Source organism: Oncorhynchus masou, chromosome 3 (genome assembly GCF_036934945.1).
Source record: "Oncorhynchus masou masou isolate Uvic2021 chromosome 3, UVic_Omas_1.1, whole genome shotgun sequence".
Taxonomy (NCBI): Eukaryota; Metazoa; Chordata; class Actinopteri; order Salmoniformes; family Salmonidae; genus Oncorhynchus; species Oncorhynchus masou.
The window spans coordinates 29,234,221-29,259,025 of record NC_088214.1 but is presented as its reverse complement, the minus strand read 5'-3'; the positions used below and the strand labels follow the sequence as shown (position 1 = coordinate 29,259,025).

Below are 24,805 nucleotides of genomic sequence, written 5' to 3'. Positions count from 1 at the left end.
ACCCCTACCTTGTCACAACACAATTGATTGGCTGAAATGCATTAAGAAGGAAAGTAATTCCACCAATTAACTTTTAACGAGGCATACCTGTTAATTGAAATTAATTCCAGTTGACTACCTAATGAAGCTGGTTGAGAGAATGCCAAGAGTGTGCAAAGCTTTCATGAAGGCAAAGGATGGCTACTTTGAAGAATCTAAAGTCAAAAATATATTTTGATTTGTTTAACAATTTGTTGGTGTTATTTCATAGTTTTGATGTCTTCACTATTATTATACATTGTAGAAAATAGACAAAATGAAGAAAAACCCTCGAATTAGTAGATGTGTCCAAACTGTTGACTGGTACTGTATATAAAACATTCAGCAGAAAAACTACTCTGCAAAACACAACCAAACCTGATATAAATTAGTTTCAACGTTTTGTTGCATCTACAATTGTATTGGTGTGGGTGCGTTCATTCAGTGCAGGCATAGGATTTAGTTACGACTCCGGTGCAGTAGGGGGGAGTAATTAATTTTTGCTAGTAATTTCGTTTGGGTAAGCGAAGATAGATTCGAGAGATTGGTTTCTAATTCCCAAAACGTAGACAGACTTTGCGCTGAAGATTTTATTAATCTTGCAACGTTGTTATGATCGACTTGTTGACAAAAGCCTACAATTTCACCTAAAGAAGCAAACAAGCTTTTATGTGTTCGTACATTGTTGTTTTATCTTAGCTAGCGCATTGCCATTAGCTGGTAAGCTAACATTAGCTAGCCAATAGCTCAGCACGGATGCGGTGAACTACAACAAGCTTTGGCCTTGGAAGAGTTGAGCATCAGGCTTGAATTATGTCAAGCAACCGTCAACCGCAAACTAGCGGTGGAGCGGGTCCTGGGCCTGGAAGTAGCAGCAGTACCGGTGGCATTACCAATGCTAACGGTGCTACCAGTGTAACGTTAGGCGGCAACGATAGTGCGAATGTGAACAATTCTCCAAATGTTGTGCCCTCGCGGACTCTGGCAACAGCTGGCGAGGGGTTGCTTGTACCTGGAGTGGCTGTACAGTCTCCAAGAAGCTTAGCCCCACTAAACAGATCCAGTTCATCCTCCTCTGGCACCAGCAGAAAACGTCCTCTCCACCAAGCACCTCTCTACAATGGTCTCTTGAATTCCTACGAAGATAAAAGCAACGATTTTGTGTGGTGAGTTTTCCTGCAAAATGCTAACTTAGCTTGCTAACTACTTGGCTAACTTTTAGCTAACTGCCGTAACGAGCTTGGTGACTAGGTGTTGTTAGTTACATGTAGGTATTGCTAGAGTTCAACTTTGGAGTGCATTCTTGTTTACAATGTCCATTTGGCAGTTGGTTAGCCAGAGTTACGTAACGTTGTCATTTAACCAGACTCACTGATGTTTCCATATCTGAAAACTGTCAAAGTAAAGTTAATGTTGTTGCATTACATTTCCTTTTCAGCCCAATCTGTTTTGAAATGATTGAGGAGGCACATATGACAAAATGTGGACATAGTTTCTGGTAAGCATTCTAATTCCTATAGCACCGTTCCATATTAGCTACCGCTAATTCCTTTTGTATCGCCCACCAATGCACCATTCATTTTTTTCCTATGCTGGTTTTCTTGAACTAACATACCCCATTCTATTTCTGGGTTCAGCTACAAGTGCATTCGCCAGAGTTTGGAGGACAGCAATAGGTGCCCAAAATGTAACTACATCATTGACAATGTGGATCAGCTCTATCCAAATTTTCTTGGTAGGTTTGTCTCTTAACAAAACATTTCTTAGATAGGTATATGGGTGCATTACTTATCTGTGATGTAGCTACAGTTGAAGTCAGAAGTTTACATATACTTAGGTTGGAGTCATTAACTCGTTTTTCAACCACTCCACAAATTTCTTGTTAACAAACCATAGTTTTGGCAAGTCGGTTAGGACATCTACTTTGTGCATGACACAAGTATTTTTTTCCAACAATTGTTTACAGATTATTTCACTTATAATTCACTGTGGCGGCAGGGTAGACTAGTGGTTAGAGCGTTGGACTAGTAACCGGAAGGTTGCGAGTTCAAACCCCCGAGCTGACAAGGTACAAATCTGTCCTTCTGCCCCTGAACAGGCAGTTAACTCACTGTTCCCAGGCCGTCATTGAAAATAAGAATGTGTTCTTAACTGACTTGCCTGGTTAAATAAAGGTAAAATTTAAAATAAAATAAAATAAAAAACTATCATAATTCCAGTGGGTCAGAAGTTTACATACACTGTTGACTGTGCCTTTAAACAGCTTGGAAAATTACAGAAAACTTCTGATAGACTAATTGGCATAATTTGAGTCAATTGGAGGATGTATTTCAAGGCCTACCTGTGCGTCTTTGCTTGACATAAAAAAAATAATAAAAAAAATTCAACCAAGACCTCGGAAAATAAATTGTAGACCTTCACAAGTCTGGTTCATCCTTGGGAGCAATTTCCAAATGCCTGAAGGCACCACGTTCATCTGTACAAACAATAGTATGCAAGTATAAACACCATGGGACCACACAGCCCTCATACCACTCAGGAAAGAGACACGTTCTGTCTCCTAGAGATGAATGTTTGGTGCCAAAAGTGCAAATCAATCCAAGAACAACAGCAAAGGAACTTGTGAAGATGCTGGAGGAAACCGGTACTAAAGTACTGATATCCACTGTAAAACGAGTCCTATATCGACATAACCTGAAAGGCCGCTTAGCAAGGGAAAAGCCACTGCTCCAAAACCGCCATAAAAGGCCAGACTATGGATTGCAACTGCACATGGGGACAAAGATCGTACTTTTCGGTGAAATGTCCTCTGGTCTGATGAAACAAAAATATTACTGTTTGGCCATAATGACCATCTTTATGTTTGGAGGGGAAAAGGTGAGGCTTGCAAGCCAAAGAACACCATCCCAACCGTGAAGCCCGGGGGTGGCAGCATCATGTTGTGGAGGTGCTTTGCTGCAGGAGGGACTGGTGCCCTTCACAAAATAGATGGCATCATGAAGGAGGAAAATGATGTGGATATATTGAAGCAACATCTCAAGACATCAGTCAAGAAGTTAAAGCTTGGTCGCAAATGGGTCTTCCAAATGGACAATGACCCCAAGCATACTTCCAAAGTTGTAGCAAAATGGCTTAAGAAGGACAAAGTCAAGGTATTGGAGTGGCCATCACAAAGCCCTGATCTCAATCCCGTAGAAAATGTGTGGGCAGAACTGAAAAAGCGTGTGCGAGCAAGGAGGCCTACAAACCTGACTCAGTTACACCAGCTCTGTCATGAGGACTGGGCCAAAATTCACCCAACTTATTGTGGGAAGCTTGTGGAAGGCTACCTGAGAAGTTTGACCGAAGTTAAGCTATTTAAAGGCAATTCTACCAAATACACTCAATTCGTATGTAAACTTCTGACCCACTGGGATTGTGATGAAAGAAATAATATCTGAAATAAATCTTTCTCTCTACTATTATTCTGACATTTCACCTTATTAAATAAAGTGGTGATCCTAATTGACCTAAGACAGGGACTTTGTACTAGGATTACATGTCAGGAATTGTGAAACTGAGTTTAAATGTATTTGGCTAATGTTTATGTAAACTTCCGACTTCAACTGTAGCTTCTCTACAGCCTTGTCACAGGTTTTGTCCCAAATGGCAACCTATTCCCTATTTAGTGCAGTACTTTTGTATGGGCTCTGGTAAAAAAGTTTTGTTTCTTTCTAATACATCACTCCTCAATAGTAATACTAACTCTTGTTTTGATTTGATACAGTGAATGAACTTATTCTCAAACAAAAACAGAGATCAGATGAAAAACGCCTGAAGATGGACCATCCGGTAAGTGCTTCAGCAAATCAGGTCACACACACACCCTTGCAATGGAAACCAGACCTTGGTCAAATATTACAACATGAGAACATAATGCAGACAACAAAATTGTGGTCTGGTTTTCCGGACACAGATTAAGCCTAGCCTTGGACTAAAAATCAAGCTCATTGGAGAATCTCCTTTGAAAAAGCTTTTTAGTCCCAGAGATGCAAACTCGTCTCTTTTCAGATATATTTGCCATTTTGATCTCAAAATAGGTCATCCAGGTGAATCATGTAGATCTGTAAAACAACATTTGGAGGGGTGTCTGACAAAAAGTGAGCATATCGAAATGAATGTGTGAGCACAGAATGCATCCCTACGTGTCCTACAAATAGGATATCAGAGTTCAGTGTGCTGTCAGATATGTCATATCAGAATGAGTGCTTCATCCAATATCACGTGTGACAGCTGTGAGCAGCCAGCTGCATCCCCTAACCAGCCATTTGTCTACTCAGCTGCTTCTCGCCGTCTGTTCTTTCTGCGCATCTACATCCGTTTTTAAAATGTTATATACCTGTGATAGTGAGCTGAGGTGTACAGACACCGATGGGGTTTCTGTTACATTTGTTTAATTTTTGGGGCAGCACGCCCCAACATTATATTCAAATAAAGTAGAAAAATAACACACACACACACAATTGTACCTCTGTACATTTCTTGTGGTCAAGTTTCAGTACAATAACTTGTTCTCCAATGTAGATGTTTTTTTTTACCTGTAAGAACCTGCAGGCCAGTCTGACTAGGCTTTGCTGGGGAAAAACATTGCAGCAGAAAGGAAGAGGCAAAGCAAGAGGTTTCACACGCCAAAATCTGTCAAAAATAAGCCCTGTGCGTTTCTATGGACTTATTTTGGACCTAAGCTTGTCGTTATATAGAGATCTCTGAGCACAGTGGCAGTAAAATACTTCACTGAAAACCCGAGTGTCTAGCCCAAACCATATTACCGGAGCAACCATCTCCTCTCTACCTCGAATTGAGGCACATTTTATATAATTTTATAAATCATGTCGTGGGCTGTTTTAAACTACTTGCGGGACAGTTTTTGGTTTAATTACAAACTACCTTGTTTAGTCATGTTACCTTGCTGGCTGGCGAGCTTACGTACAACCTTGGCTATGCACAAATGTGGATGGCACAGGAAAAATGGAAAAGGGATAGATAACCTACTCAAAGAGATGCTTCAAAGGTAGGATGCATATGCCTACTCAATGTAATTCTAAGCTAAATCTGAATAACCAAATCTATTTTTCTGGTGTTCCTTAAATTCTGTTTGGTACCTAACCTTTGGGAGGGGGGTATATGTGTGAGTGAGAAAAAGTGTGTGTGTGTGTGAGGGAGAGTAGGATGTGTATAAAGTGGTTTGAAGAGTAGGCTAAAGATGGTTTCATATAGGCCTAGTGCAGGGTTTCCCAAACTCTGTCCTCTGGTCCCCAAGGGATTCACATTTGAGTTTTTTGCCCAAGCAAAAACCAGCTGATTCAAATAATCAACTAATCATCAAGCTTTGATCATTTGAATCAACTGTAGTGTTAGGGCCAAAAACCAAAACGTACATCCTTTGGGGTCATGAGGACCGAGTTTGGGAAAAGCTAGTCTAATGTGTTTTCCCCTTACTGCCACATTGAAAATGCAGATCAGTATGCATTTCTATTCCTTACTACATTCCTCCTGCCCAATCATAGGTAGGCCTTTGGAAATTAGCGAATCAGTTGTTTTCTGCAGTAGCCTTTTCTATTATACAGTAAAAAAAAAATCAAGGCGTGAAGTCCAGGACTAGGCGTAGTCTGTGTCCAGGAAACTGCTCTTTAAGGTAATAGTGAAGGAACCCAACAGTTAACTTAATTTACCAAAAGTATGTACATATTTCATTGTGTATTTCTCATGTTTTAGAATGGGTCAAGATGGCAAGTGTTTCAAGATGTCCTGGGCACAGACCAAGAGAACCTAGATCTTGCTAATGTCAACTTGATGCTGGGACTCCTTGTACAGAAAAAGAAACAGCTGGAAGCGGTATGTATATTTTGTTTAGGCAGTGCATATTTAACCAGCATAAAATGAATGGCGTCGGGCGGCTTTACCCTAACCGAATGTGAACTTGTATGCTTTACCCTAACCCTTACCTTAACCTCACTGAAGCTATACCACATTAACCTTAACAACCCCTTGTCAATCCCTATGCTGTTTTTTTCTGCCAGTCAAATATACACTTTTGTTTATTCTTAACATAAAATTAATCATATTAAGTAGGGATGGTCATTTAAAATATCAGTTATCAAATAATTTCATGATAATTTTTCAGATATCTCGATAGTTGAAATACGTGTGTTAATTAAGTGGAACTGTTTTTAAAAAAACTTCCATGGAGACCTGCTCTTGCGACATGAGCCGCTGCCGGTGAGAGAGGAGCAGAGGCCGGTGTGTGTGACAGTCTGTATGTAGCACGGAGGGAGAGAGAGAAAACAACCAAACCAACTCAACCTATGGTAGCAACATGTTTGTCCAACAAGCGTATCTATCAAACCATCTTATAGTACCTATCTTGACTGCATCAATTTGTTGTAAAGAAGCAAGGCTAATTGAGGCTATTATGCTGTGCTACTCAACCAATGTCTACAACTCCATTCATATAAAACAATAGCCTACCTGATGTTTGATCATTGTCGCCTGCTCCTTTTCATTTGTGTGTAGGCGTCTTTATGGGGCGGATTCGTAAAAGTTGTCAAACTTTGGTCTATGTAGCAATATCACATAGATAATTTAAAAGAAATGGGCTTTATAGTCATACCTTGATTGATCGACCATTAACTCTCTGTTTATTCCCATAGGAATCACAAGCTGCTCAACGTCAGATCTTAATGGAATTCCTCAAAGAAGCAAGAAGAAATAAAAGAGAGGTGTACCCCATCTCTGTTTAGGATTGCATCTCAATATATTTCCATGTTTAAGTACAGTATTAATCTGTGAGGAAATAACCATTTGTTATTGTGTTTTATCAATCAGCAACTGGAACAGTTGCAGAAGGAGCTAAACTTTTTGGAGGAGGATATCAAACGTGTTGAGGTAAAATAATGTACATAGCTATCTATCTTAACATTTCTGTACTCCTGAAATGGATTAGAATTCAGAGGTCTAGTTTCCTACACACAGATTATGGCTAGTTCTGGAGTAAAAAGCATCTCAGAAACCACCTCAGAATTTGACAAATGTACTCCTCCACTGTGTTTTTTTTGGTTTTCATGTACAGTTATGCAGGTTAAGCCTGTCTGTTGGAGTTTTTAAATCGAAAAAGATTGTACATTTTCTAGGAATTGAGTGGACTGTACTCACCAGTGAGTGACATGGATCGTAACTTGGACAGCACTGTACCTAATTTCGAGGCTCCCTCACCTGCACCCAGGTAAAACAAAATGTCATGTACTTCAATTAGTCTTGTGAAGGGAACAAAGTAAATATCTGACTCAGAATATATCCATCTTTCTATGAATATCCTTTAAAAGTTGTGAAAAAGTTAAGGTTTGACAGGAGACCGACACAGTTGAAATTTACATACACCTTAGCCAAATACATTTAAACTCAGTTTTTCACAATTGCTGACATTTAATCCTAGTAAAAATTCAGTTAGGATCACCACTTTATTTTAAGAATGTGAAATGTCAGAATAGTGGTAGAGAATATAATATTATTTCAACTTTAATTTCTTTTATCACATTCCCAGTGAGTCAGAAGTTTACATACACTCAATTAGTATTTGATAGCATTGCCTTTTAACTTTTTTAACTTGGGTCAAACATTTTGGGTAGCCTTCCACAAGCTTCCCCCAATAAGTTGGGTGAATTTTTGGCTCATTCCTCCTGACAGAGCTGGTATAACAGGTTTGTAGGCCTACTTGCTCGCACACGCTTTTTCAGTTCTGCCCACAAATCTTCTATAGGATTGAGGTCAGGGCTTTGTGATGGCCACTCCAATACCTTGACTTTGTTGTCCTTAAGACATTTTGCCACAACTTTGGAAGTATGCTTGGGGTCATTGTCCATTTGGAAGACCCATTTGTGACCAAGCTTTAACTTCCTGACTGATGTCTTGAGATGTTGCTTCAATATATCCACATAATTTTCCTCCTTCATGGTGCCATCTATTTTGTGAAGTGCACCAATCCCTCCTGCAGCAAAGCACCCCCACAACATGATGCTGCCACCCCCGTGCTTCACGGTTGGGATGGTGTTCTTTGGCTTGCAAGCCTCCCCCTTTTTCCTCCAAACAATACGAAGGTCAGTATGGCCAAACAGTAATATTTTTGTTTCATCAGAAGAGAGGACATTTCTCCAAAAAGTACAATCTTTGTCCCCATGTGCAGTTGCAATCCGTAGTCTGTCTTTTTTATGGTGGTTTTGGAGCAGTGGCTCCTTGCTTGCTGAGTGGCCTTTCAGCTTATGTCAATATAGGATTCATTTTACTCTGGATATAGATTATTTTGTACCTGTTTCCTCCAGCATCTTCACAAGGTCCTTTGCTGTTGTTCTGGCATTGATTTGCATGCGTCTCCTTCCTGAGCGGTATGAAGGCTGCGTGGTCCCATGGAGTTTATACTTGCACACTATTGCTTGTACAGATGAACGTGGTACCTTCAGGCATTTGGGAATTGCTCCCAAGGATGAACCAGACTTATGGACGTGTTCAATTTTTTTCTGAGGTCTTGGCTGATTTCTTTTGATTTTCCCATGATATCAAGCAAAGAGGCACATATTTTTAATTTTTTTATTTCACCTGGTAGGCTCGTTGAGAACAAGTTCTCATTTGCAACTGCGACCTGGCCAAGATAAAGCATAGCAGTGTGAACAGACAACAACACAGAGTTACACATGGAGTAAACAATTAACAAGTCAATAACACAGTAGAAAAAAAAGAAAAAAAAGAGAGTCTATATACATTGTGTGCAAAAGGCATGAGGAGGTAGGCGAATTATTACAATTTTGCAGATTAACACTGGAGTGATAAATGATCAGATGGTCATGTACAGGTAGAGATATTGGTGTGCAAAAAAGCAGAAAAGTAAATAAATATAAACAGTATGGGGATGAGGTAGGTAAAATTGGGTGGGCTATTTACCGATAGACTATGTACAGCTGCAGCGATCGGTTAGCTGCTCAGATAGCAGATGTTTGAAGTTGGTGAGGGAGATAAGTCTCCAACTTCAGCGATTTTTTTTTTTTTTTTGTGGATTTTTTTTATTTATTTTATTTATTTTTTTGCAATTCGTTCCAGTCAGAAAGGCGGCCAAATGAGGTGTTGGCTTTTGATCAGTGAGATACACCTGCTGGAGCGCGTGCTACGTGTGGGTGTTGCCATCGTGACCAGTGAACTGAGATAAGGCGGAGCATTACCTAGCATGGACTTGTAGATGACCTGGAGCCAGTGGGTCTGGCGACGAATATGTAGCGAGGGCCAGCCGACTAGAGCATACAGGTCGTAGTGGTGGGTGGTATAAGGTTCTTTAGTAACAAAACGGATGGCACTGTGATAAACTGCATCCAGTTTGCTGAGTAGAGTGTTGGAAGCTATTTTGTAGATGACATCGCCGAAGTCGAGGATCGGTAGGATAGTCAGGTTTACTAGGGTAAGTTTGGCGGCGTGAGTGAAGGAGGCTTTGTTGCGGAATAGAAAGCCGACTCTAGATTTTATTTTAAATTGGAGATGTTTGACATGAGTCTGGAAGGAGAGTTTACAGTCTAGCCAGACACCGAGGTACTTATAGATGTCCACATATTCTAGGTCGGAACCATCCAGGGTGGTGATGCTAGTCGGGCGTGCGGGTGCAGGCAGCGAACGTTTGAAAAGCATGCATTTGGTTTTACTAGCGTTTAAGAGCAGTTGGAGGCCACGGAAGGAGTGCTGTATGGCATTGAAGCTCGTTTGGAGGTGAGATAGCACAGTGTCCAAGGACGGGCCGGAAGTATACAGAATGGTGTCGTCTGCGTAGAGGTGGATCAGGGAATCGCCCGCAGCAAGAGCAACATCATTGATATATACAGAGAAAAGAGTCGGCCCGAGAATTGAACCCTGTGGCACCCCCATAGAGAAGGCCAGAGGACCGGACAGCATGCCCTCCGATTTGACACACTGAACTCTGTCTGCAAAGTAGTTGGTGAACCAGGCAAGGCAGTCATCAGAAAAACCGAGGCTACTGAGTCTGCCGATAAGAATATGGTGATTGACAGAGTCGAAAGCCTTGGCAAGGTCGATGAAGACGGCTGCACAGTACTGTCTTTTATCGACGGCGGTTATGATATCGTTTAGGACCTTGAGCGTGGCTGAGGTGCACCCGTGACCGGTTCGGAAACCAGATTGCACAGCGGAGAAGGTACGTTGGGATTCGAGATGGCCAGTGACCTGTTTGTTGACTTGGCTTTCAAAGACCTTAGATAGGCAGGGCAGGATGGATATAGGTCTGTAACAGTTTGGGTCCAGGGTGTCTCCCCCTTTGAAGAGAGGGATAACTGTGGCAGCTTTCCAATCCTTGGGGATCTCAGACGATATGAAAGAGAGGTTGAACAGGCTGGTAATAGGGGTTGCGACAATGGCAGCGGATAGTTTCAGAAATAGAGGGTCCAAATTGTCAAGCCCAGCTGATTTGTACGGGTCCAGGTTTTGCAGCTCTTTCAGAACATCTGCTATCTGCAATTGGGTAAAGGAGAACCTGGAGAGGCTTGGGCGAGTAGCTGCGGGGGGGGCTGTTGGCCGAGGTTGGAGTAGCCAGGAGGAAGGCATGGCCAGCCGTTGAGAAATGCTTGTTGAAGTTTTCGATAATCGTGGATTTATCGGTGGTGACCGTGTTACCTACCTCAGTGCAGTGGGCAGCTGGGAGGAGGTGCTCTTGTTCTCCATGGACTTCAGTGTCCCAGAACGTTTTGGAGTTAGAGCTACAGGATGCACATTTCTGCCTGAAGAAGCTGGCCTTTGCTTTCCTGATTGACTGCGTGTATTGGTTCCTGACTTCCCTGAACAGTTGCATATCGCGGGAACTATTCGATGCTATTGGAGTCCACCACAGGATATTTTTGTGCTGGTCCAGGGCAGTCAGGTCTGGAGTGAACCAAGGGCTATATCTGTTCTTAGTTCTGCATTTTTTGAACGGAGCATGCTTATCTAAAATGGTGAGGAAGTTACTTTTAAAGAATGACCAGACATCCTCAACTGACGGGATGAGGTCAATGTCCTTCCAGGATACCCGGACCAGGTCGATTAGAAAGGCCTGCTCACAGAAGTGTTTTAGGGAGCGCTTGACAGTGATGAGGGGTGGTCGTTTGACTGCGGATACAGGCAATGAGGCAGTGATTGCTGAGATCCTGGTTGAAGACAGCGGAGGTGTATTTGGAGGGCCATTTGGTCAGGATGACGTCTATGAGGGTGCCCTTGTTTACAGATTTAGGGTTGTACCTGGTGGGTTCCTTGATGATTTGTGTGAGATTGAGGGCATCTAGCTTAGATTGTAGGACTGCCGAGGTGTTACGCATATCCCAGTTTAGGTCACCTAACAGAACAAACTGATGGGGGGCAATCAATTCACAAATGGTGTCCAGGGCACAGCTGTGAGCTGAGGGGGGTTGGTTGCAGGCGGCAACAGTGAGAGACTTATTTCTGGAGAGAGTAATTTTTAAAATTAGTAGTTTGAACTGTTTGGGTATGGACCTGGAAAGTATGACATTACTTTGCAGGCTATCTCTGCAGTGGACTGCAACTCCTCCCCCTTTGGCAGTTCTATCTTGACGGAAAATGTTATAGTTGGGTATGGAAATCTCAGAATTTTTGGTGGCCTTCCTGAGCCAGGATTCAGACACTGCAAGGACATCAGGGTTAGCAGTGTGCTAAAGCAGTGAGTAAAACAAACTTAAGGAGGAGGCTTCTAATGTTGACATGCATGAAACCAAGGCTTTTTCGATCACAGAAGTCAACAAATGAGGGTGCCTGGGGACATGCAGGGCCTGGGTTTACCTCCACATCACCTGCGGAACAGAGGAGGAGTAGTATGAGGGTGCGGCTAAAGGCTATCAAAACTGGTCGCCTCGAGCGTTGGGGACAAAGAATAAAAGGAGCAGATTTCTGGGCATGGTAGAATATATTCAGGGCATAATACGCAGACAGTGGTATGGTGGGGTGCGGGTACAGCGGAGGTAAGCCCAGGTACTGGGTGATCATAAGAGAGGTTGTATCTCTGGACATGCTGGTTGTAATGGGTGAGGTCACCGCATGTGTGGGAGGTGGGACAAAGGGGGTATCAGGGGTATGAAGAGTGGAACTAGGGGCTCCATTGTAAACTAAAACAATAACTAACCTGAACAACAGTATACAAGGCATATTGACATTTGAGAGAGACATACAGCGAGGCATACAGTAATCACAGGTGTTGATTGGGAGAGCTAGCTAAACCATTAGGTGAGACAACAACAGCTAATCAGCTAGCACAACAACAGCAGGTAAAATGGCGTTGACTAGGCAGCGAGGGTCGGATTAACTACACACAGAGCCTGAGTGCGGCCGACAGAGTTTGAAGGTTGGCCTTGAAATACATCCACAGGTAAACCACCAATTGACTCTAATGATGTCAATTAGCCTATCAGAAGCGTCTAAAGCCATGACATCATTTAATGGAATTTTCCAAGCTGTTTAAAGGCACAGTCAACTTAGTGTATGTAAACTTCTGACCCACTGGAATTGTGATTTAGTGAATTTATAAGTGAAATAATCTGTCTGTGAACAATTTTTGGAAAAGTGACTTGTATCATACACAAAGTAGATGTCCTAACCGACAAGCCAAAACTATAGTTACCGTAATTTCTGGACTATTAAGCGCACCTGAATATAAGTCGCACCCACTGGAAAAAAAAGAAAGATGCGCAGCTTATTTATGTACAAAATGCATGTCTATAAGCCGCAGGTACCTACCGGTACATTGAAACAAATTAACTTTACAAGCCGCGTTTTGTTTAAAGGCTGTGTAACAAAAATAAATCGGCTTTAACGAAACACGGCTGGTAACAAAAATAAAAAAATTAGCAGTAAACAGTAGCCTACCAAGAAAGTCATTGGTCACCATCTTCCTCCTCCTGTGCACTGAAACCACTGAAGTTATCTCCTTCGGTGTCGGAGTTGAATAGCCTCAGAAATGCTTCATCCGATGTTGGATCGTTTTCATTGTCGCTCTCTTCACTTTCATCCGGAGGCAAATTCCCCGCTGAGCTCATGCTGCCCTCTTCAACACGCAGCAGTCCAGCCTTTTGAAACCCGTTGATGATAGTGGATTTTTTGACAATGCTCCACGCTGTCAGGACCCACTGGCAGACTTGACCATAAGTTTCTCTTCACATGTGGCCCGTTTTAGTGAAGGATTTCTCACCACTTGTCATCCAAGCCTCCTGACAAAATGACTACTGTAATCAGAATGATGAAGTTTGAGCGCGCTCGATTTACGTCACATTATGTGACGGTGCTCAGTTTTTTGGCGGCATGAATCTTGTGAAAGCGGGAAATATCCATAAATTAGTCGCGTCATTGTATAAGCCGCGAGGTTCAAAGCGTGGGAATAAAGTAGCGACTTATTGTCCGGAAATTACGGTAATTAACAAGAAATTTGTGGAGTGGTTGAAACACTTAGGTTTCAGTCATTAAAACTAGTTTATGTAAACTTCCGACTTCAACTGTATATATTCATAGTACCGGTCAAAAGTTTGGACACCTACTCATTCAAAGGTTTTCCTTTATTTTTTACAGTTTTCTACATTGTAGAAAAATGGTGACTACATCAACTATGAAATTACATATAGAATCATATAGTAACCCAAAAAGTGTTCAATCAAAATGTATTTTTGATTTTAGATTCTTCAAAGTAGCCTCCCTTTACATTTACATTTACATTTAAGTCATTTAGCAGACTTGACTTGATGACAGCTTGATGACAGCTTTGCACACTCTTGGCATTCTCTCAACCAGCTTCACCTGGAATGATTTTCCAACAGTCTTGAAGGAGTTCCCACATATGCTGAGCACTTGGCTTGTTCCTTCACTCTACGATCCAACTCATCCAAAACCATCTCAATTGGTTGAGGTTGGGTGATTGTGGAGGCCAGATCATCTGATGCAGCATTCCATCACTCTCCGTCTTGGTCAAATATCCCTTACACAGCCTGGAGGTGTGTTGGGTCATTGTCTTGTTGAAAAATAAATGATAGTCCCACTAGGTGTAAACCAGATGGGATTGCATATCGCTGCAGAATGCTGTGGTAGCCATGCTGGTGAAGTGTGCCTTGAATTCTAAATAAATCAGTGTCACCAGCAAAGCAACCCCACACCATTACACCTCCTCCATGACGCACGGTGGGAATCACACATTGAGATTTTGGACCAAAAATGTCAAATTCAAACTCATCACACAAGGACAGATTTCCACCAGTTCAATGTCCATTGCTCTTGTTTCTTGGTCCAAGCATTGCTCGTGTTTCTTGGCCCAAGCTCCTCTTAGTAGTGTTTTCTTTACAGCAATCCGACCATGATGGCCTTATTCATGCAGTCACCTCTGAACAGTTGATGTTTAGATGTCGGTTACTTGAATTCTGTGAAGCATTTATTTGGGCTGCAATTTCTGAGGCTGGTAACTCTAATGGACTTATCCTCTGCAGCAGAGGTAACTGTGGGTCTTGCTTTCATGAGAGCCAGTTTCATCATAGAGCTTGATGGTTTTCAAATAAAAAATCAAATAAAACTGTCATATGCGCCGAATAGTACACCGTGTAGACTTTACCATGAAATGCTTACTTAACCAACAGTGCAGGGTCTATCCATACCTGTTAATTCCAGGTGACTACCACATGATGCTGGTTGAGATAATGCCAAGAGTGTGCAAAGCTGTCTTCAAAGCAAAGGGTGGCTACTCTAAGGAATCTTAAGTTGTTTGCCACTGCTAGCAGCCTTTACCTTTTGCACAGACACCAGACGCTTTTCGCCTGGATAATACTTACCAGTATCGGACTGTTTTCTCCACTTTCTCCGCTTCCTGCCGTAAGCCCTGGACCATTACCCCTGATCATCACAGCCAGCTAGCTGCCACCGAGCGGCCCAGCCCCGAAGCTAGCTTGGTGCCAGGCCCACTTCCCGGCATGTTAACATCAGAAGCCTCCTCCCTAAGTTTGTTTTACTCACTGCTTTAGCACACACCGCCAACTCTGTCCTTGCCGTGTCTGAATTCTGGCTTAGGAAGGCCACCAACAATTCTGAGATTTCCATCCCCAACTACAACATGTTCCGTCAAGATAGAACTGCCAAAGGGGGAGGAGTTGCAATATACTGCAAAATGAGCCAGCAAAGTTCTGTCATACTTTCCAGGTCTATGCCCAAACAGTTCGAGCTTCTAATTTTAGAAATTAATCTCTCCAGAAATAAATCTCTCACGGTTGCCATCTGTTATAGACCCCCCCCTCAGCTCACAGCTGTGCCCTGGACACCATATGTGAATTGATTGCACCCCATCTATCTTCAGAGTTCGTTCTGTCAGGTGACCTAAACTGGGATATGCTTAACACCCCGACCGTCCTACAATCTAAGCTAGATGCCCTCAATCTCACACACATTATCAAGGAACCCACCAGGTACAACCCTAAATCCGTCGGTAGAGGTTGCATGGTCTTTCTTTAAAAGTATTTTCCACACCATCTTAAATAAGCATGCCCCTTTCAAAAAATGTAGAATTAAGAACAAATATAGCCCTTGGTTCACTCCAGACTTGACTGCCCTCGACCAGCACAAAAACATCCTGTGGCAGACTGCATTTGCATCGAATAGTTCCCGCTATATGCAACTTTTAAGGGAAGTCAGGAACCAATACACACAGTCAGTCAGGAAGCAAAGGCTAGCTTTTTCAAACAGAAATGTGCATCCTGTAGCTCTAACTCCAAAAAGTTTTGGTACACTGTAAAGTCCATGGAGAATAAGAGCAACTCCTCCCAGCTGCCCACTGCACTGAGGCTAGGAAACACTGCCTCGCCTGGATCACCAACTACTTCTCAGCTAGAGTTCAGTGTGTCAAATCGTAGGGTCTGTTTTCCGGACCTCTGGCAGTCTCTATGGGGGTACCACAGGGGTTCAATTCTCGGGCCCACTGTTTTTTTCTTCTCTTTATATATCAATGATGTCGCTCTTGCTGCGGGTGATTTCCTGATCCACCTCTATGCAAACGACACCGTTCTGTATACATATGGCCTTTCTTTGGACACTGAAAGAGCTCCAAACGAGCTTCAATGCCATACAACACTCTCTTTCTGTGGCCTCCAACTACTCTTAAATGCTAGTAAAACTAAATTCATGCTTTTCAACCGATCGCTGCCCGCACCTGCCCTCCCGAGTAGCATCACTACTCTGGATGGTTCTGACTTAGATTATTTGGACAACTACAAATACCTAGCTGTCTGGCTAGACTGTAAACTCTCTTTCCAGACTCACATTAAACATCAATCCAAAATTAAATCTAGAATCGTCTTCCTATTTTGCAACAAAGCATCCTTCACTCACGCCACCAAACATACCCTTGTAAAACTGACAATCCTCCGATCCTTGACTTCGGCGATGTCATTTACAAAATAGCTTCCAACACTCTACTCAGCAAACTGGTTGCAAATCTATCACAGTGCCATCCGTTTTGTCACCAAAGCCCCATATACCACCCACCACTTAGACCTGTATGCTGTCATCGCCAGACCCACTGGCTCCAGGATATCTGTAAGTCTTTGCTAGGTAAAGCTCTGCCATATCTCAGCTCACTGGTCACGATAACACCCACCCGTAGCATGCGCTCCAGCAGGTATATCTCACTGGTCATCCCCAATGCCAACACTTCCTTTGGCCGCCTTTCCTTCCATTGACTGCTGCCAATGACTGGAACGAATTGCAAAAATTGCTTAAGTTGGAGACTTATATCTCCCGTACCAACTTTAAACATCAGCTAACCGATCGCTGCAGATGTACACAGCCCATCTAAATAGCCCATCCAATCTACCGACCTCATCCCCATATTGTTTTTATTTACTTTTTGCACACCAGTATTTCTACTTGCACATCATCATCTGCACATCTCACTCCAGTGTTCATTTACTAAATTGTAATTACTTTGCTACTCTGGCCTATTTATTGCCTTACCTCCTCACACCATTTGCACACACTGTATATTGTTTATTCCATGTGTAACTCTGTGTTGTTTGTGTCGCACTGCTTTGCTTTAACTTGGCCAGGTCGCAGTTGTAAATGAGAACTTGTTCTCAACTGGCCTACCTCGTGAAATAAAAAAATGTAAAATATATGTTTTATTTAACACTTTTTTTTGGTTACCACATGATTCCATATGTGTTATTTCAGAGTTTTGATGTCTTCACTATTATTCTACAATGTAGAAAATAGTCAAAATAAAGAAACACCCTGGAATGAGTAGGTGTGCCAAGTTTTGACTGGTACTGTATATATCTTACGGTAACTAAGTCTTGTCTTTGCAGCAGTCTTATAGATTCTACAGAGTATGTGAGTCAACCTCCAGGTTTTGGTGGAACTTCACAGGTAAGTCTGACCCACTGTAATTTTCTTAGAGGCATAAGCTGCATCCCAATTCTCCACCCTTCTAGTCATCATGGATTTAAATGCATAGGATTGGTGTAAGCATTGGCTGGGGTGATGTTCCACCATTGTTAAATCCATGCGACAAAGTGTGCAAGTTTACACTGGGAGAAGGGTGGTAAAATTGGAACACAGCCATAAAGAACCATTGGTTTTGGTGTTTCAGGTTCACGATCTGCAAATGTATGTGTTTAGTGTCTCATGTTTGTCATTTTAAGTCTTCTATTTCACCGTCAGGGAAAGAGACAAACATGGTACAACAGCACTCTGGCTTCTCGGAGAAAGAGGCTCACAGCACACTTTGAAGATCTGGAGCAATGCTACTTCTCTGACCGGATGACCCGGATAACAGGTAACCTTTAGGTTTCAGTAGAATTTGGATTATACAGCGCTACTTAAGGGCTTTTCTGGAATGAGGTCCATATGTGGGTGAAGTCATGTACTTGTATTCCAAAAGAAGAAGGTTGACAGCATCTCCCACAAATGACCACAACAAGCCACAACAACTTTTAGTTGACTAAACTACATTATCTTGCAGAACATATTTTAGGCTTGAGTTTCCTGCCAAGACATGAGGACAAATACCATAATAAACAACTAAAACATTATTCAATTTCTAAGTGTGTTCTGGATTCAATATTAGTTTGTCTTGTTTTAGATGACTCCAGGAACTTAAATCAACTGGATGATTTCATGGAGTGTCTCTCAAAGTTCACACGCTTCAACTCTGTGCGGCCGTTGGCGACCCTGTCTTATGCTAGTGATCTCTACAACGGCTCCAGTATTGTCTCTAGGTAATGTCAACTGTCAAACACAACACCTTTTAATGGCTTAGCTTATTAGTTACTGTCATAGGGCCGGTTTCCCAGACCTTGACTAAGCCTAGTCCTGGAATAAATCAAATGTTATTTGTCACATGCGCTGAATTCAACAGGTAGACCGTAGTGAAATGCTTACTTACAAGCCCTAACCAAGAGGTAATATGTACATGTAGGTAAAGTTATTAAAATGACTATGCATAGATAATAACAGAGTAGCAGCAGGTTAGATTCTCCATTGAGCTTTGTTTTTCATCCAGGTCTAGGTTTAATTAAGGTCAGAGAAACCAGCCTATTGAGTCCACCAGCTTTCTGATTCTACTCGTTAGATTTAGCTCCATCCTAATGGTTAGTATGTACTTTGACCTGCGGAGGGTGCTCTTGTATCACAATACATCTTCTATTTGCCACTGGAGTGTAGCAGAAGGTACTGCAATGTAGGTTGCTGCCTCTATCTCTATGGAAAAATTGCAATCAATTGGGAGACATGGTGTTTTTCCCAATAGGAGTCCCATTCCCTATATAGTGCAGGTCAAAAGTAGTGCACTGAACTATATAAGGAATAGGCTACCATGCTTTACAGATCATTAAATATTGCTTCATTGCACCTACATTTACCTTTTGTGTTACTCGTTTGATGTGACCTCTTATTGGCTATTGAGCTTGATGTTTTGCGCGCTCTCTCTGCAGTATTGAATTTGACCGTGACGGCGATTACTTTGCCATCGCCGGCGTCACCAAGAAAATCAAGGTGTTTGAATATGGAACTGTGATCCAGGATGCTGTGGACATTCATTACCCTGTCAATGAAATGACGTGCAACTCCAAAATCAGGTGCCCTTTAACCCTGTTTTAACGTTGAGAATTACCAACTATGTATTATAATAGAAACTATACACTTTTAACAATTTGGGGTTTTGTTTTAAAAGCTGGCATAGATTTCTGTATATGTTTTCTAAATCTAGCGTAGTCATTAATCCTCCTAGAAACATGGAAGAACAGTTCTCTTACATCCCCATGCATTTTGTGTTTCAGCTGTATCAGCTGGAGCAGCTACCACAAAAATCTGTTGGCTAGCAGCGACTACGAGGGAACAGTCATCCTGTGGGATGGTTTCACTGGCCAAAGGTCAAAGGTCTATCAGGTATGCACCAGGTGCCTCCTTTATAACCACATTTCTGTCGAGCTGTGGGCAGAATGTTTAGATATTTCGCAGTGACTTTTTCAAACTAAACTTGCATGCTGCCTATAGCGAGTGCCTGTCCCCGCATCCTGCAAGATTGACTGTATATTGGAAAAATGTAAAATTATTCTTCAGCCCACACTTCTATTCAAAGGATAATTGTTGTTCAATATTTTGTTTATCAATAGATTGTGTTTCTATCGGACAGCCACACTGTAGCCTCCCCTTACTGTCAAGCATTTTAAATAAGCTACCGGTCTATTTCCTGTGTTGGCAGAATGTTATATTTTTTGCTGTAATTTATGCTGTATCTGGCAAAGGATTGTCCTTTTCTGAAAGAGACAATGATGGCAAATTGTTGTGGACCTGTCAGCAGAACATTTGAATTCAACAATGCATTAATATGGAGTTGGTCCCCCCTTTACTGCTATGACAGCCTCTTCTGGAAAGGTTTTCTGCTAGAATGTGGAACATTGCTGCAGGGACTTGCTTACATTCAGCCATGAGCATTAGTGTGGTCGGGCACCAAATTTGGGCAATTAGGCCTGGCTCGCAGTCGGTTTTCCAATTCATCCCAAAGGAGTTCGATGTGTTTGAGGTCAGGGCTCTGTGCAGGCAAGTCAAGTTCTTCCACACCGATCTCAACAAACCATTTCTCTATGGCAATGTCATGCTGAAAGGGTCTTCCCGAACCTGTTGCCACAAAGTTGGAAGCACAGAATCGTCTAGAATGTCATTGTATGCTGAAGCATTAAGATTTCCCTTCACTGGAACTAAGATTTCCCTTCACTGGAACTTGCCCAAACCATGAAAAACAGCCCCAGACCATTGTTCTTCCTCCACCAGACTTTACAGCTGGCACTATGCATTCGGGCAGGTAGTGTTCTCCTGGCATCCGCCAAACCCAGATTCATCTGTCGGAATGCCAGATTGTGAGTGTGATTCATCACTCCAGAGAACACGTTTCCACTGCTCCAGCTGACGCTTGGCACATGTTGATCTTAGGCCGGTGCGTGGCTGCGCGGCCATGGAAACCCATTTCATGAAGCTCCCGACTAACATTGCTGATGTTGCTTCCAGAGGCAGTTTGGTTGTGTGAGCTTGTGTGTCCTACCACTTCGCTGTTGTTGCTCCTAGATGTTTCCACTTCACAATAACAGCACTTACAGTTGACCGGTGCAGCTCTTGCAGGACAGAAATTTGACATTTTGGCATCCTATGACAGTACCACATTGACAGTCACTGAGCCCTTCAGGAAGGCCATTCTACTGCCAATGTTCGTCTATGTAGATTGCATGGCTGTGTGCTCGATTTTATACACCTGTCGGCAACGGGTGTGGCTTTGAAGGGGTGTCCACATACTTTTATTTATATATGCTGGACTGCCTACTAATTCTGAGACATTGTCTAGGCTTCTCAAAACAAATTGAAATTACTGTAAGCCACACACAGTAATAGTATCCATGCTATAAACCACACTGCCTAGGGGATTACATACAGCAAAACGTGAATATACTGAACAAAAATATAAACGCTACATGCAGAGTTAGTTTTTATAAAGAAATCCTTCAATTGGAATAAATTAATTTGGCCCTAATCTATGGATTTCACATGAATGGGCAGGGTCACAGCCATGGAGCCAGGCCCAGCCAGTCAGAATTAGTTTTTCCCCAATAAAGTGCTTTATTACAGACAGAAATACTCCTAGGTTTCATCAGCTGTCCAGGTGGCTGGTCTCAGACAATCCCGCTGGTGAAGAAGCTGGATGTGGAGGTCCTGAGCTGGCGAGGTTACACATGGTCTGGGTTGTGAGGCCGGTTGGACATACTGCCAAATTCTCTAAAACAGCGTTAGACGATCTTGCTTCTGTTGCCTGTTTGAGTGTTTAATAGCCTACTGGTTCTGTGAGCACCAAGCCTCATGCAATGACAAAATGTTGGAGAAAGCAATTTCACAGATTCAGCTGTTTTTTAAATATTTGCTATGCTGTGAGAAAGGCATTCCAATTAATTTTCAGTTAGGACAGACTGGTATTACTTAAGTTTAGTGTTGTTTACACTGTTCCAAACAGGCAGAAAAATTATATTGTAGTATTAACAGCACCTGTTTGTCACACATAATATACACACAGCTCTTGTTCCTATACCCTCCTTTTTCTTGATCTCATCTTGTTATTATGATCATTATAATAATAAGTAATGTTATCATTAGGTTTTGTAAAGTAGCCTTGTATAACCATCAACCTGTAGGCCTCAGAGCGCATCCTGTTTAGTCTGAATACCGTAACTTACTTAGGCCTATATTACAAAACGTATATAGGCTACTGTATCTATCAATCAATATTTTATTCATTCATGTCATCACACAGCATACAAGACATTCATGCTTTGAAATGCAATCAAGCAAAATTAGCTTAAACAATAAATACACCTCAATTCATGAATGCATGCAACAGTTTTTAGTGTGCTGTAATAAAGGTTTTATTACAGCCTAACTTTGTTTACACTGTTCCAAATTGTCCGAAAAAGTGATTATCTAACCACAACTGTTTGGCACACACAATATTCACGCAATGCTTGCTCCTCCTATACCCTACTAGTTTCTTGATCTCCAGTAGTTTCCACAACTAAGTAAAATGTCTTCCACAGATCCCTGCTGAGCAACCAGTAAACATTTGCCAGTTTCGAGTTTCTTTTGCATGTCTTCCTCATCAATTTCGGAGAATAGTGGGGGAAAAAAATCCTAAACACATAAGGTATTTTGATAACTGAACTTTTTAGTCAGAAACAATTAAACTAAATGTCTGAAATTATGTTGCAGTTTCAGCACAGACCGCACAATAAACACTTGCTGTGGTGCCTTTTCGCTGGCATTCATTTTTTTTAAACACCCTATTACCATCGGGCTCTTGAGTCATGTGTGTGCTTAAAGCATCAGACAAGCTCAGTGCTTGTAGTTGTCACACAATACCTGCAGGAATGTCCACCAGAGCTGTTGCCAGAGAATTGAATGTTAATTTACCAACATAGTTTTAGAGAATTTGGCAGTACATCCAACCGGCCTCACAACTGCAGACCACGTGTAACCACGCCAGCCCAGGAACTCCACATCCAGCTTCTTGAGCTGTGGGATTGTCTGAGGGGCTGCTGAAGCGTATTTCTGTATGTAATAGATCCCTTTGTGGGGAAAAACTTGTTCCGATTGGCTCGGTCTGGCTTCCCAGTGGGTGGGCCTATGCCCTCCCAGGCCCACACATGGCTGAGCCTTTTCCCAGTCATTTGAAATCTGTAGATTCGTGCCTGATTCATTTATTTAAATTGACTGATTTCCTTATATGAACTGTAACTCAGTCAAATCTTTGAAATTGTTGCATGTTGTGTTTTATATTTTTGTTCAGTATAGATTCCTGTGTAATTATTTTTAATTCCAGAAATAAAACACAGTTTTCGGTCTTCTCACTAACGACAAATGGCTGCATCGTATTTTGTTTTTATGATTTTTATTTAATTTAAACTTTTTTATATTTAACTAGGCAAGTCGTTTGAGAACACATTTCTTATTTACAATGATAGCCAAACCTGGTCGACGCTAGGCCAATTGTGCACCACGTCCTATGGGACTCCCAATCACGGCCCGGATGTGATACAGCCTGCATTCGAACCAAATCAAATCAAATTTTATTTGTCACATACATATGGTAAGCAGATGAAATGCTTGTGCTTCTAGTTCCGACAATGCAGTAATAACCAACAAGTAATCTAACTAACAATTCCAAAACTACTGTCTTATACACACAAGTGTAAGGGGATAAAGAATATGTACATAAAGATATATGAATGAGTGATGGTACAGAGCAGCATAGGCAAGATACAGTAGATGGTATCGAGTACAGTATATACATATGAGATGAGTATGTAAACAAAGTGGCATAGTTAAAGTGGCTAGTGATGCATGTATAACATAAAGATGCAGTAGATGATATAGAGTACAGTATATACGTATACGTATGGGATGAATAATGTAGGGTATGTAAACATTATATTAGGTAGCATTGTTTAAAGTGGCTAAGTGATATATTTTACATCATTTCCCATCAATTCCCATTATTAAAGTTGCTGGAGTTGAGTCAATGTGTTGGCAGCAACCACTCAATGTTAGTGGTTGCTGTTTAACAGTCTGATGGCCTTGAGATAGAAGCTGTTTTTCAGTTTCTCGGTCCCAGCTTTGATGCACCTGTACTGACCTCGCCTTCTGGATGGTAGCGGGGTGAACAGGCAGTGGCTCGGGTGGTTGTTGTCCTTGATGATCTTTATGGCCTTCCTGTAACATCGGGTGGTGTAGGTGTCCTGGAGGGCAGGTAGTTTGCCCCCGGTGATGCGTTGTGCAGACCTCACTACCCTCTGGAGAGCCTTACGGTTGTGGGCGGAGCAGTTGCCGTACCAGGCGGTGATACAGCCCGCCAGGATGCTCTCGATTGTGCATCTGTAGAAGTTTGTGAGTGCTTTTGGTGACAAACCGAATTTCTTCAGCCTCCTGAGGTTGAAGAGGCGCTGCTGCGCCTTCTTCACGATGCTGTCTGTGTGGGTGGACCAATTCAGTTTGTCTGATGTGTATGCCGAGGAACTTAAAACTTACTACCCTCTCCACTACTGTTCCATCGATGTGGATAGGGGGGTGTTCCCTCTGCTGTTTCCTGAAGTCCACAATCATCTCCTTAGTTTTGTTGACGTTGAGTGTGAGGTTGTTTTCCTGACACCACACTCCGAGGGCCCTCACCTCCTCCCTGTAGACCGTCTCGTCATGGTTGGGACTGTAGTGACGCCTCTTGCTCTGAAATGCAGTGCCTTAGACTGCTACGCCACTTGGGAGCCCATGAATAAGGGTGTCATATTACTCATTTGCACAAAATACTTAGCCCTAATTGCCTGCTTGCAATACAATACTTGAACCACGCATGGTCTTATCTTTGCGTGGAGGAAAGGACATTCTCCCGTCAAGTTTTTATAAATGTCAACTATTGTGGAAAAACTTGCACACACACACACATTTTGGTGTATTTTTGTACGTATGCATGGTTTATAAATGGTTCCCCTGGCGCACTCATTTCCCGAGGTTCCCCACATACCACTGCTCCAATACAATCGAACAGACCACAGCTGTGGATATTGTTGCTGCTAATGCCCCCTACTATACCCTGAAGCTTTTACCTTTTGTTTGGTTCTTTAGACACTACAGTATATCCATTACTAAATGGAAATGTCCACTTTGCAGATGT

The 24,805-nt window shown here is 42.2% G+C and overlaps 1 protein-coding gene across 4 annotated transcripts in view; it reads left to right on the top strand.

Moving 5' to 3' along the window:
- Positions 1 to 538: 538 nt before the first annotated feature.
- Positions 539 to 24,805, top strand: part of LOC135514168 (E3 ubiquitin-protein ligase COP1-like) — a 39,124-nt gene continuing 14,857 nt past the window's right edge. For 3 of the 4 annotated variants that reach the window (XM_064937432.1, XM_064937425.1, XM_064937452.1), the window contains exons 1-13: positions 539 to 1,184; positions 1,457 to 1,516; positions 1,656 to 1,753; positions 3,785 to 3,849; positions 5,773 to 5,892; positions 6,708 to 6,776; positions 6,883 to 6,942; positions 7,188 to 7,279; positions 17,412 to 17,472; positions 17,767 to 17,881; positions 18,188 to 18,323; positions 19,038 to 19,181; positions 19,383 to 19,491. In XM_064937432.1, coding sequence (XP_064793504.1) covers positions 832 to 1,184; positions 1,457 to 1,516; positions 1,656 to 1,753; positions 3,785 to 3,849; positions 5,773 to 5,892; positions 6,708 to 6,776; positions 6,883 to 6,942; positions 7,188 to 7,279; positions 17,412 to 17,472; positions 17,767 to 17,881; positions 18,188 to 18,323; positions 19,038 to 19,181; positions 19,383 to 19,491 — 1,482 coding nt within the window. In that variant the 5' untranslated portion in view covers positions 539 to 831. The remainder of the gene's footprint in view (positions 1,185 to 1,456; positions 1,517 to 1,655; positions 1,754 to 3,784; positions 3,850 to 5,772; positions 5,893 to 6,707; positions 6,777 to 6,882; positions 6,943 to 7,187; positions 7,280 to 17,411; positions 17,473 to 17,766; positions 17,882 to 18,187; positions 18,324 to 19,037; positions 19,182 to 19,382; positions 19,492 to 24,805) is intronic. The other variant, XM_064937442.1, reaches the window with a different exon arrangement.